Source organism: Channa argus, chromosome 11 (genome assembly GCF_033026475.1).
Source record: "Channa argus isolate prfri chromosome 11, Channa argus male v1.0, whole genome shotgun sequence".
NCBI lineage: Eukaryota > Metazoa > Chordata > Actinopteri > Anabantiformes > Channidae > Channa > Channa argus.
In genome coordinates, this window is record NC_090207.1 from 16,817,719 (window position 1) to 16,832,608 (window position 14,890).

Below are 14,890 nucleotides of genomic sequence, written 5' to 3' on the forward strand. Positions count from 1 at the left end.
AACTTTCATTTATGCATGCCAGGCTCTTTCCCTTTTTGTCTCTCCCCTTTCTTCTTTTCCCTGGGTTGATGGGTAAAGTATGAAAAAGAAGGAGAGGATAAAATGCCTCCTGGATACAGTTTGCCTAGTGCAGGGGTGAACTGAAGACCACAGACTCAGCTTTCAGGACACACTTCTAGTTAGCATAATCACAATAGCCTAAACTGTTAAAGTGCTCAGCATATGAGATGTGATTATAAATCACACTTTACATCTTGTCAGCATGCATGTCATATATACTATGTGTGTGTGTATATATACACACACATACTTTTATAAGTGTGTGTGTATATATATATATATATATATATATATATATATATATATATATATATATATATATATATGTGTGTGTGTGTGTGTGTGTGTGTGTGTGTGTGTGTGTGTGTGTGTGTGTGTGTGTGTGTGTGTGTGTGTCAAGAATTGAGTATTGCTGATGGTCCAAATTTACAAACCTTTTATTTCAGTTTGATATTTGCCCCCAGAATTAGATGAACCAATTTTAACAAAGCCACATGAGGTTTGGCTTAATGGTGAGGTTACTTTTTTCTGTAACAGATTGTAGGTTTTCACAGTCTACTTACACAGTTTTCTGTCCTCCACCTGGGTGAAACTAGCACAAATTCTGTATCATAAAAATCTGCATGCTTCATATCAAACTGCTGAGGCCCAATTGTTTTTGTTTATAATAAATTAGTTTTTTAATCTGCTACAACTAGGCTACTGTTAATAATAGCAATGTATAATATACTATTATTTCCACAGCTATAGAAATACGTGCTCTTTATTGTATCAATAATAAATGTACCTAATACCTCCAAGAATCTTTAATGACAAGCTAATGCAACACACTTAACATTCATGAACGTCACAACACTGTTGAGGAATTATATTGTATTTAGGTTTGACAAGCTTCTACAACTATTAGCTTGATGTACTGATCAACTTCTTTTCCTCCTGTTTGTCATTTAAGGCAAACAAATGGAAATGAGCAAGGGCTTGTCCATTGACTTTGTCGGCATATCTTTGATTCTGATCTGAGTGAAGCCAGACAGAAAGAAAAGCACAGAAATAAATCAATAAACACTGGCAGTCCTCTACAATTGAATCAAAGAATGTGGTCTTTGAATCAAAGGAAAAGTCCCTGTGAGATGGCAACATACATGACAATACTGTGACCCGACAATGGGCTGGTGGCAGTATTGGATCTAATACACAATCAAAACTCAAATTCTATCAAGGTTGGGTAATATATGTTGAATATATGTTAGTGTTGTTGCCAAAAACTTAATGTGGACATACTACAATTCTAATAAAACATTTTCAAAACATTTCAACAATGACACCATTTTTCAAATTTTCAGCATTTTTTGTGAAAATAAATATATAGTGGTAAAATTTACTTTGTTGTTGTTGCTATTATATATACAGTATGCATATTTTGCATATTAGGCTATGTTAAATGATATTTAAAAAAAAACAAGCAATGCACATTTCCAATCTCAGTCAAGAGGAAAGTGAGGAAAGGGGTTCATTTTTACTTGACAGCTATTTACACACCATGCTGATATAATTATATGCTATGCGAATAGCCAAACAGACATCAAATCTATAACTCCTAGCACAGGTGCAATCACAGTTGGCCAAAAGCATACACCAACATACACCAACCAGACCATAATTTTCAGGTGGAAAGAAAAAAGAAACGAAGGACACATAAATGATTGCAAAAAATGAATTGAAACCCACTATTTCTGTCATAAACTCAATCATTTCATATAAATCAGCAACCTTTTAATAATTTCAAATCAAATATAAATACTTATCAAACCAAAAGTAAAATATTCTGTACATTTGACACTCTTGTTTGCTCATATCCTGTGTTTATCTCCTATACACCAGACTTTTGATAATGAGCCAAGGTGCCACTACAGCCAAGGCAGCTGAGACTTAAATACATTACAATCTGTATTTTCACACAAGAGTCTGGCACTCTCAGAGTTTCATTTCACAGGTGCTTCTCCATATAACAGATCCTACACGTTGCCTTGAACTTGCGTCCGTGACTCCCAGCCATGGTCAGATATTTTTATTAAATTGATGTAATCAACATGTCTTGTGTGTTATTTTATACATTTTTTAAAAATTTACATATCTGGTAACTGGTAACTCCTATTGATTTATCCAAGTCCCATTTTCTTAGCTTTACCTTTCTATTTATGTTCTACAACTACATTTCTGTACAAAAAACAAAATAAAAAACCTCAAGAAAAGCATAAAGGCTTTTCCCTTTAAACACCAGCTGCGCTTGAAACACTTATTTAATTTTTTTATATAACAAAAGTATAATCAACAGACCAAAAGCATGATCGTAAGCAGGCATTTTTACTATAGACAGCCAATAACAACACTTTTTAATTATAAAGGTATTTGTTAGCCTGTCAAAGAAAGCTTAATTCCTTTAGGCAAATTCATGGACTACAATCCACTGCCAAACAGTCTTATTGTCTGGATTAACCTTCAGTTTCAGATTTCCAGTTTGTTGTTAAAAACACCTGTTGAGATCTAAAAAAAAAAATAAACCTCATAATTGTAAAATCAGGTTATTTTTTTATATCAGCATCAATAAAGTTTCGCTGTTGCTGAAAAAACTTCCAACCAGGTGAAGATTAAGTCCTCAGGTGATGCCAAGACATATACCCCGTTTAAATTAACCAACCAGCCTATCAGAGTCTCTAAAACACAAATCACAAAATTCCATAAAAAGGGTAAAAACTGGAATAAATAACAAAAGCTCTGCGCTGCTTCGATACTCTTTCCACACGGACCACTCATTTCTGTCAACTTTTTGTGCCTTCAATACGACCTTATCATTGTTGCCTTAAGGGTGTTAGAACTACACGATCACCACCCAGTGAGGTGCTGTCCAAGATTTATTCAGACACTAAAGAAAACAGACTGTCAGAGACTATGACTGTTACATAGTTATGTGTGTAAAGGGTACATTACAAAGAGTGCTTTTAATTCACTGAATCATGTCAACCAAAATAAACAGTTTATGATATAAAAATGTAATCACAACTCAAACCGAATTGTTATTCTATTTTACAAATTGTTAAAAAAAAAAAGAAGTTCTAGACATCAGGAGTCAGCATTTTCCACATCACTTTGATATGGCATGTCACAAATGTTACCCAGACAATAGCCTGATCCAAACGCAGTAAATCCAGGTTAGAGGTTAAGATCTGGTTCATCGGACTTTACCTATTTCCTGTAACACTAGTGCAACCTGTGCCGGTCAGGCTAAGAAAACACTGAAACACATATAGGCAGAAACACGCACACAAACGCACGTGCATGCGCATGCGCACACACACACACACACACACACACACACACACACACACACACACTTTCATGTGATCTTCCATAGTGGCAGCGGACGTCCGTCTTACCAAGCTGAAAAAACAGTGGGTGGAGGGGGTCAGGTTAATTTGAATGGGTTTCCCCTTAAAAGTTAAGTCACACAACCATCACTCAGGCACTGTGTGTTTTGGGGGGTGGGGGGTAAAAAGGTGCAGACAGCGAGTGCTGTTTCACGGTCAGCAGTGCATGGAGCAAAGAGGTGAGGGTTACAGTCAAACTAGACCTATAGCAGGATAGAGTACACTTGCTTAAAGGTGTGTGTGTGCGTGTGTGTATGTATTGTATGCATGCTCTGTGTCAGATTGTCTGACTTTTTATTCAGGTACTCTTTTGTATCTGTGTGGTAACTTCTTACATTAATATCTCTGAGCCATAGAAGTATGAGGCATATGTGAAGAAGAAAAGCTGGGTGACCTCCCATGTCATTGCACAGGAATTATTTCTCATTTCTGTAACAATATTGCATCACTTTTTCAGCCAACTCACTGCTACTTTTAGTCAAGACACAAAAATCAAGAAATCCTTGCAACAAAACTCTTACCTTCAATTATGTAAAAACCTACTGATAGAAGAAAGGCGGGCGTGAAAAAAAATTACATACAGTAGTGTGTTTATGTTGTGAAAGAAAATGAAAGCGTCTCTTTCTGCAGTCCATTAGGGTTAATTACAGCCTTGTGTTAGGATGCTTGTAACAGCGCAGGCTTGGTAATTAAAGTACAGGTAAGACATTAACTTACTTTTGTTAGCCATTAATCAGTGTTTACCTTCAGAGAGCTCTCCCTTTGTAATTAATAATCAGCTTGGACAATGAGTAATCACCCAAGAGGAAGTTTAGTGTGAGTGTGCTTATGTATGTGTGTTATTAGGTAAAAATGGGTTTGCCCTTCTTGGAATAGCATCTTTACTGATCAAACAACTGGTCATCCATCTCACCAGAAAAAAAAGTCAAACCAAGTAACACAAAACAGTGGAAGAGAATTAACTGTGGGACTGTGTTTCTGCTGTTTTTTCTTCTATACATTTTTTGATATTCTCTTTCTTTTCTATGTTGTGTGTATGCTTCTCTTGGGACCTAAATGGCATTGAAGCTTTAAACTGATTATTTCAAGGGAAAGACTCAGCCATCCCACTCTACCAACCAACAGCACCCGACTCCACGCCTTATTTCTCTGTCAGCTATTTTACTAAGCACTACACACACACACACACAGTGGAGCCTTTCCAGTAGGAGATTGGTTCCACTTTATCTGCATATTTAGCCTGTGTTCAGTGTGCTTCTAACTGATAAAATTCAGCTTTGTGCCAGGCCACTGCCAAACGCCAGAGCAATGACCTTCTTGGGGGAACAAATTCCTTTTACAAGATGGATAAAAGACTGGAGTGAAAAGTAGAAAAGACAATTAAAATTAAGAAATGAAAGAAAGGGAAGCAAGCCAGTCAAAAGCGAAGGGAATGGGTCCAGGTTTTATCACATTTAAAACAAGACATGGAGATGTTAACGAACACCCCTGCTATTCGTCATGTTCCTTCCCTCCCTCCAGTACAGTCAGAGTGCCGTGGTGGTACACCCGTGTTGCTTCACAGATGATTAGGAAAAACAGACGAGCTCTGCCTCCACTTCTCCCTGCTTCCTTCTGCCAAGAGCCTACCAGCATGGAAAACACAATCATCATATCATCACAGCACCACACAGGGAGTCAGGACACAAGGGGAGGAGGGGAGAGGAAGATGTATAGACAGAGTCACTAACTGAGAGGAAGAGTAAGAAGAGAGAGAAAAGGACAACAGTAAGAGTCATCCTTAAACTTGTTTTTGCATCATCCTTCCTCACCAGTCCCAGTGCCGATGTCTAAGCACACATCCAATATTTTCTACCTTCAGGCATTTTAGTATGTGAGTATGTTTGATCACATGCCACTCTCTAAAGCTGCTGAGTCGCTCCAGGACTGGAACAGTGGTTCACACTGATGTGTGTGTCTGCAATGTGTATGTGCATGAGAAGAAGGATTCACTGGTCTGTTCTGTGATGCTTTATGGTCAACCCTGATTGCCCCAACCTAAAATACAAACATAGTGTTACCCCAGCAACCCAGACAACAGCTATCATGGTAGCAGAAGAGGTGACTGTTGGGGAGCTGTATGTGTGTTGATTGAAGTGCTGGGCCACGATGCCCTGACAGCCTTCCCTCAACCTTCTCTCAACCTCGTCACCTCTGCTGCTCTGCTGTGACTCTAACCACAATGGCAGCTGCCTGTGAACCTGCCAGGCTGCCAAGGACACAAAGAAGACTCAGTCAACCTTTGACATCAGAAACTGCCACCAAAAGACCAGAGACAAGCTGAGTTGGCAGCTCTGTTAGCAGGCCAGAGATTTAGATCTTTTCAGCTCAGTTAAACTAGCAAAAGTCAATAGAGCACAAGTCAATAGTGCATACATACAGATGGACATTGTGTCGAATAGGTCTGTATTAGGACAATGTCAGGCACGCCAGCCAAGATATCAAACCCTGATATATTGGCTCAAAGAATGCTGTCTTTTGGCCAACAGCAGTCACTGAAAAAAACATGTGAAACATCAAGGTAAAAACCTGACATTTCAACATGAAATACAGTATGGGTTTAATATTGAAAGCCAGATGACATTTCAAGGAGCTGATTCACTAGTAGATGTTAAGGCCACCCACCCACACAGCTCCAAGTGGAACATGATGTTTTAGTGGCCGAGATGAGATAGCAGTGTAGGGGATGTATTCACTGACACATGGAGCATGTGCAAGATGACCTATACATCCACCAAGAAGCTTTGAGGAGAATACAATTACAAACTCCAGAGTAATGTTGCAAATGAGTGATGAGACTGAGTGCACATGTTTTTTTGGACTGTGTACACATAATTAATTCTTAAAGCTACGATATGTAGCTTAAAGTAGCACTTGCATGAGACTCCTTTTACAACCCAATTCCAAAAAGGTTGTGAGGAAGTGTAAAACATCAATAAAAAGAGAATGCAATGATTTGCAGATCTCATCAACCCATATTTTATTCACAGTAGAACATAAACAACATATCAGATGTTGAAACTGACACATTTTACAATTTCATGTTCACGTTTACACATCCTCCCCACTTTTTTGGAATTGGGTTTGTAACATCAAAAGTGACAAAATAAGACAAAATTTGCTTCAAAATGTACTGAAAAAAGGAAATGAAAATCTCCGATTGATTAGAAAAAACCTTGCTCAAAAACTTGTTAGAAACTGTATCTTTAAACATGCACAAACTTGGATGCTTTTACCTATGACAGATATATTATGTCCTGTTTAGGGTTGTCTGTTTGCGTCCATATGTGCATGTGTGTCTCTCTTCAAACAACTCTAAAATCATCATCTATAAACAGTCATGTAGAAGATTACAGCTTTGATCCTTAATCCCACATTAAGAACACATTCTCATGATAGTCGTGACATCATCAAGGCCAGTCAACCACACAGAGGTCACAGGAACAGGGAGCCAAACACAGTAGAGGATTAATGAATATAGGAGACACAGCAGATGATGAAAAAGAAAGAGGGAGAGGGTGTAAAAACAATGACAAAAGCAGAATTAAAATTAAAAAGCAAATTTTGAAGTGTGTGAGATTTATGTGAGTGTTTTTTTGTGTCCCAATATAATCTTCCACAACTTTGGCTTCTTACTTTTTCTGAATATCCTGAAGTCTACCTTTAGTCTACTCAACACCCACGACCATGTGCATGCGCACACGCAGACCCATGCTGAAAAATACTGCACACAACATACTGTACACAACACCACACTGCACACACTGAACCATTATAATCACTACATGTAAACTGCTATAAGACACTGATGAACACGTGTTCAGAGAAAAAGCTAAATACATTTCAGGAATACATTGTTTTTGCAAATGTCATTCTGTGTAGATTTTTGCTATAAAATATAAATCCTTTTTACTGTATCTGGAATTGCTCTGTTGTATTCTATTTACTCTCAGCTGTGACATGCACCATAGTGTCTTATTAATCTAACTAAACCTGATATTCCACCTTTTCTTCTCTTTCATGAAGAGAACATTTAGGCCACATTTGTAATAATGATGTCTTAACATTGTATTGATTTTTCACTATGCCTATAACTGTTTGGGACCTATATATAACGTGTCACTACATTACTGTTCAACTGCCTGAAAGTTAATCAAGTTGATTTCATGATTGTGATTGCATTTGAAAACTGAAATGGGTCTGGTGATGCTGTAAGAAGATGCTGGCTAATCATGTTTTTACAGTTGGAGTGTGTTTTGACAAAGTTCTTTTAATACCTGCAGAGACACGGGGGCAGTCTGGTAGCATGGGATCCAGTGGCGTGTCCAACGGCTCTGGACTTGACACCCAGTTACAACAGTGCTGTAGAAATAGAACAAAAAGAGATTGACCACAGAATCACATATTTCACATGTTGCTTCTATAAAAGACTAAGGCTGTTGTATATGGGTGTGTGGTGACCGGCCTCCTCCACTGCTACACCTGTAGAAAAACAAATAATTATATTCTAAAAGAAAAAAAGTTTAAATAATAAGGAATGGGATTTTATGTATAATGGATGTCTATTCCGCATTCCAGAGACTTTTTTATTTAATTTAATGTTAACACTGTCTGTTTAGATTGAAATGGATGTTAAAAACAAATCAAAAGAAAAAATATGCAAAAAGAAAGGGAGAAGGGAATGAAAATGGGGAGGCAAAGGAGACAAAGAAAAGGAGGACAGGTGTTGAGGACAAGTGGAGAGACAGCAACTGTGTGTGTATAGCTGAGCAAGGCGAGGGAAAAAAAAAGAGAGAGACAGGAACATGCAATTAAAACCTCTGTGACATGTTGCTCAGACAGCTTGGCGTTTGTTTGTGGTGGAGAGCTGAGGCCTTCTACCATGGTGGATCAGTGGGCACCCTGGGGGAGGGTGTCTGCCCAGCTTGCTGACCCATAACCCCCTGCAAACACCCCTAGTCCTCTCAAAGCCCCTGTGGTTGACAACTCTAGTGTCAGAAAGAGGAGAAGACCTCTTTATCCAGTTTTTGCTGTCTTCATCTTCCTGTCTGTGGTGTGCTTCCTCTTTTAACTAGTACGTTATTTCAAACATATTATGGCTAAACTTCATGCACATTTAAAATACTGTATCAATTCCTTTCAACAAAACATCATACTTTTCCCCTGGTTAGAGTTTTCATTCCCTGGGTCGGCAGATGACAACGTATCAAAGTGTGTTTTCCCTTTCGACTGTGCAATGTGGATTGGTATGCTGCAGCTTGTCAGGTTAGTAAAAAAACAAGTGAAAAGGGAGAGAGGGAAAGAGGGAGGCTGAGAAGGAATGCTTGCAGAAGACATTTCCCAGATAAGATAAAAGTTCAATAGAAGAAAGAGAAAATGTAAAGAGATTAGAATGTGCAGCTGGCGTCCTTCTGAATCACTGCTTATCTGCCCTTGTTTACTTTCACCCTGGCCCTTTGACAGCCATTACAGTGTTGTGCATGCTTGCGTGTGCTTGTGTGTGTGGGTCAGTGATTACATTGCGGGGGGTCTCCCAAGAAGATGTGTTGCGTTGTAAACCCTTGAGTCTCAAATACACACACACACACTCAAAGGTACACATGCATGCACATTTTTGCCCTCAGCGACCCTGACTCCCAAGGCAATGAAAAGGGAGGGACTGGAAACACAAATATATTAAACTTCTCCCACTTCAGCCACTCCAAAAACACATATAAACAACATCATAGTTTTCATCAACTCATCATCCCCCCAGTTACCCTAATCGCACCAACAGACTCGACACTTTCTCCCAGATATGTTGATGTTTTTCTGCATGAATGTATACATGTACCAAATATACTTATTTTACAGTATTTTAACACCTCTGAGCTGTTGTTTTTATTCTAAATGTTCTGCAGCAACACCAAAGTGAGTTTTTTCTTTGATTGTCTACTTGACATGTATTAGATCATCTTTAGTCCCACAGTAATTTACTTACTCTAAGCTTAGCCGCAAATATAGAAACTCATTCCAAGACATCACGATGAAACCATCAGGTCTATGAGTGCAAATCCTTTAAAAGTACTGTATTACTGCAATATTAACAAATAAGTAAACACAATTTAACGTATTAAAGTGCGTTTCAAGCATGATTGATTTTTGTCCAATCAAAAAAAAACTGTAACTGCCTGTAGTAGTATTACCAATGGCCCTATACTCTCTTTCTCTATATTTCATTTCTTCAGTTCTGTCAATCAGAAGAGCTAGCAGTTGGAAGGGGTATAGCAGAGAGGAGCCAAAGAGGTTGATGAAAGATCAGCGAAGAAATGAGGGGGAATGGTGGGGAGGTGAAAGGGGGGGTTAGTGTTAGGGGAAGATGACAAGTCTTAGTAAACAGTGGCATATTGTGTATTTTTAGATCCTTTGCTTTGCCCTAGATGTGCTCTCCTCTGAGCCTGGGCTTGAGGGCAGAGTGGTGCTGAGCGGCACAGAAGCAGTGGGACTCCTTGACTGCTACATCAAGTGTCTCATTGTATCTCCTTTAATTCATTCAGTCTGTCTGGAGGAAGATGTCAGCTGGGCTGTGGAGCAGTAGGCTGAAGGCGGCTAGAGAGAAGGAAAGGAGGGGAGTCTTTCAAAAGGTCCTCTTTCCTCCCCCTACATCTCCACCAGCACCACCAATGGAGTCAGGGAGGCCAGAGTATGAATAGATTTGTCAAGGCAACAACACTCATGTGTACACAGACTCTTACATAAATGCGCGCACACACACAGACACACAAACACACACACCTAGACACACAAGCACACAACCCAAGTGCTGTGAGAGACCGCAGGCATAACAGCAGTCACATAAAGGCAAGGCCTGCTGGCTGGGATTAGAGAGGGGCGATGTGACAAAAGGATGGCACATCACATCGGCTGCCTCTGACGCATAGCATCATCACGTCAAGCAACTCGTCTGCCGATCAATGGCACCACTGAACTAAAGGCAGACAGAGAAGCAAACATGTAAACAGATTTGACTCTTCCCCCCACGTCTGCTGCTCTGTGCACGTGTGTCTCTGTGTGTTTGGATTTATGGATATATACACATGGATACACAAGTTCACACCTAGCAAGACACATGGCTGCACAGTGCTTTCTCTTAAATCTAAATACCCACATTATGCAGTAACAAAGTTTTAAAAAGGGTTTTCTGGCTCTAAAAGCCAACCCACAAGCTCACAGCATGGGCTGAGTGTAACTGACAAGCAGGTGCCAGTTCAACCCCTATACCTGAGAGAGATGCTTTAAAACCTTTTCTGTTATTTGTATTTTTATGTGTGAGAGAGACAGATAGAGAGAGACAGATAGAGAGAGAGAGAGAGAGGGTGAGAGAGAGAGAGAGAGAGAGAGACCACCTGCCAGCCAGTCTGCTTCTTTTACATGAACAACTAACGGACATGCATGCACACCGTCAAAGATTAATGGGTACAAAACGCTGCACTCGGCTGATGATGGGGTGATCTAACAAAGCCATCATAAGGACTAAAAGGATCTCACAAAAGTGTCTGTATCCACAACAAAGCATGTGTTACAAGTATATACCCACAAGGCCTTAAAAAGCAGCAAAACTAACAAAACAAACCATAAACTCAAGTTTGTCTATTCTGATCTATTCATCAGCAGACCTTCATTATAGAGGAACACAACTTGTGAATATAGGAAATATGTTACACAATTATCTGACGCTGATCTCTTCAAGGAACATGTTATATAGATCTGAATGTGGACATTAAATAAAGTATGCATAGTGTGCAAATATTTCCAATGGCATACAGTCTACTCATTCTATTGGTATCACCTCCATTCCATCACCTTTGGAGAAGCAGACATTTCAATAACAGAAAAGCACACAAGTCTCTTAAAATATAACACACATGTCAGTCTGCAACCCAACTTCTCAGAAAGTAGTCCTGAGTATCAAGTCTTGCTCACTTTCTCTGAGTGTGTTTCTACCCCACCTTCTCCAGTTGCTGTATAATCTCAATGTATTTGGATGGTTTATTCATGACCACAGTGTACTCTTTATGTGTGTTTGTGCATGTGTGTATGTTTGTGCGTGTGTGTGTGTCTTCGTTCTGGGCAGGCCACTAGAGTGTGACAGCAGGCCAGCACAGTGACAGGAGACACCTTGGAGACTGTGACAGGCTGCCAGCTGTACACCATCATTCGCATTTCTCTCTCTCACTCACTTCTCCTCACTATGCTACTCATCTATCTTCACATACATCTCTTCATCTCCTCTCCTCCATCTGTATTCACTCCATTCATATCCTACCTGTCTTTTTGTTTTTCTTTTCCACAGCTCTACCTTGTGTTCTCTCTGCAGCAGTCAATGGGATTTAAATAATTGAACATTTCTTATACTTTATTTCTCTGTCTATTCTTACCATGAGTCTGAGTCAATAGATGAGTTATGCTATCTCTACACTGCTTATTTCTTCTCATCTTTCCTTTCACACACCTTCATTCTGTATTTACTCTCCAGCAATGACGTCAGGTGCCCCTAATCTGACCCATTTGGTCTATATAACCTGGCCCAGCGGTTGCTGATCTCCAAATCTCATCTTGTCTATTTCACTATGCTCTTCTCATCGCTCTATCCCACCATCCAGTGACCCCTTGAACCCCGGAGGGAGGGAATTATCTCTGTCCAAGGAGAACAGAGCACTGCTCTGCTGGGGTGCCCCGACCTCAGATGCACTTATTCGTACAGGCACCCATATTTATACAACACCCAGGGCATTATCCAGGTTCACTTCTAGCACCGCTCTGTGATCTGAGGCACCATCTGGGTTGCCCTCTGTGTGTTTGTGCCTTAGTGTACAGTGCAAGAGAGAGTTGTTTACCTTCAAGATCCAGCTGTGTAAGGGTTATAGATATACTAGGTGTCCTTTAAAAAGGAACAATTTATGATTCTACTTTTGCACTGCATCAACAAGTGGATGTACTTGTACACTTCAGATTGTGCAACTATTTAAAGGCAAACATCAAGAGCCAACAATAGGCGCCTTCAAATCAGCTATGGGATTATCATATTGGGTAAAACGCAAAGGGACTCTGACCTTTTGATTGAACCACTACACATTCAAAGCATTAGTTTCTTACATAAATGATTGGGACGGATTAAATTTTGGATTCATCTCAGTCCTAATGTTGACCCTGGGCTTTTTAATAACCACTGCCACGCATGCGCAGGAGCTACAGTGTGTAGTGACGTGATAAAATACTAAATTCAAGATACACAATTGACACATTATTTGTTCATTTCCCCTGTTTGTATAAAAATGTTATTAAAAATAATTCCGCCACAAAAAGGACGGTGGGTTAATGAGTTCGAGAAAGTGAATCCTTGCCTGCCTAGTTTTCTCGACCAGACAAAGAAGGTTATTTCAGATTTATTGTTATGGCTAATCATCACAAATAGAAAATCACTTAACATTCCAATTATGCTGTGTCCCACACATCCCTTGGATGAATCAAAAATAGAAGAAGCTAGACAAGGAGAAGGGAGCCAGTACAACCTTGAATCCCCATGACTTTATCACATGCACTCATTCACAGACAAATAGCGGACTTGAGCACACAAACAAAACATGCACATATGAAATGGAAGATGACAGAAATAGCAAAAACAAAAGGCACGCGATATAAAAGAGGGCATAATACAAATAAAGGTAAGGTGTGTGTGCATGACATTTGCATCTCTGGCTCTCAAGCAGCTCTGGTCTTGGCTGGTCCTCATCTGTATGTGCATAGTGAGTGAGCCCAGGTGCTGCATATGGCACAGAGGTCACACCAGAAAGGGCAAGCGCGCAAATGAAGCTAACAAAAATGCATTTGTGCACGTGCACTCCATCTCACATCTTTTTCCACAAGCACATACACTTGCATTCACGTTTACATGCATGCCCAGCTGCATTCAATCACACCAAGGGTTACATGTTTTCAATGATGTGATATGCAGATAAAAATGGAGGATGATTTCTTTTTAAAAATGTGAGGAAAACAATGCTTTTAAAGCTAACTGTTAGCTAGGTATACATTTGTAGATGTAGGGAGAAAGTGGAAAGGTAGACTTTGAGAGAATTTAGATGATTACATGTGTACATGAGCTCAGAGTTGGGGTCCTGTACAGTGTACAGCATGTTTGTCTGGCTTCAGTTTGTATTTGCATGTTTAGGGTTTCCGGAGTTATCTCACCTGCTGCATCCAGTCCTGCGTGCCTTTGCTAGTCTCCTGTAGCCAGATGTTGTGAGCAGAGTCAGTCAGGGCCACAGAACACACTCTGTTCTTCACCTGCATTTCCCTCTGATTCATCTGCCACAAAAAGCAAATAGAAATTGTGTTATCCCACGGTCTAGGATGTAAATGGCACAATCAATGTTAAGAAGGGCACCCTGCATTTCAGACAGAAACGAATGACAAAGAGACCTTGTTTAGTAAGAGATATAATAACAACTTTAGAAAAAAATGTTTGAACTCTCTTTAGTCTTTAGGTCAATAGATTCCTTGTCCAACGCACACTGTCTGGCAAGTCTTTGGAACATGATGGCACCAGGCCAGCGCACAGGGTTGTATTCAGTGGATATATTCAACATGGTGTATAATTTATTGTTAGAAAATATAAAATAAATGAACTGCTCCATCATAGCTTGTCCTTGTCACATTTTGTGCAAATGTCCTTTACTGTGCACATTTGGTCCTAATTCTTAATGCCCTTTCCCTTCACATGTTACAGAGAATGTTGCGTCCACCGGCCTGTCTTCCTGTATTCCCCTCTGAATGTCAACGGCAAGGAAAATGTCACATAAAGGACTTGTTACCGCACTACAATAGATTTCCCACACCACTGGTGCCACCCCAAGGAGTACTGCAGCCAGGCCTTTGGAGTGAGCCGTTTCACTCTGCTTTGCTTTAAGATAAGATGGGAAGAAAAGAGAACAGGACATTCAACAATAGCAATTAACAATTACTCAATGTATACATTTAGTGACGTGACTGTAGAATCGCAGTAGTTTAATGATTGCCCAGTCATCTATACATGTGGCAAAGGTCATACAGACTGAATTTTACACCAGAATTTTACATTTTCACATTTTTGTGACTGTAGTGACCTAAAATGCCTGATTTTGTGACAGCTTTCTAAAAATTGTGATGTAAATTACATATAATGCACTTTATAATGTTTTGAATTGCAAGGATTCATCTGAAGGGGGAAATAATTTGGCAGTGTCCTGGACTTCTAGTGGGCATAAATTGGTGATGGTGGTTTAGGTTTGGTTTCGGACAATGTTGTAATGTCTAGATGAGTACATACTGGAATGTCAGGAAGTACT

The 14,890-nt window shown here is 39.7% G+C and overlaps 1 protein-coding gene across 5 annotated transcripts in view; it reads right to left on the minus strand.

The window, feature by feature from the left end:
- arb2a (ARB2 cotranscriptional regulator A) overlaps positions 1-14,890 on the minus strand; it is a 137,136-nt gene that overhangs the window by 34,487 nt on the left and 87,759 nt on the right. For 4 of the 5 annotated variants that reach the window (XM_067519827.1, XM_067519832.1, XM_067519829.1 and 1 more), the window contains 2 exons: positions 13,755-13,871; positions 7,802-7,886 (listed from right to left, as the gene is read on the minus strand). In XM_067519827.1, coding sequence (XP_067375928.1) covers positions 7,802-7,886; positions 13,755-13,871 — 202 coding nt within the window. Of the gene's footprint in view, positions 1-533; positions 5,111-7,801; positions 7,887-13,754; positions 13,872-14,890 lie in introns of those variants that run through there. The other variant, XM_067519830.1, reaches the window with a different exon arrangement.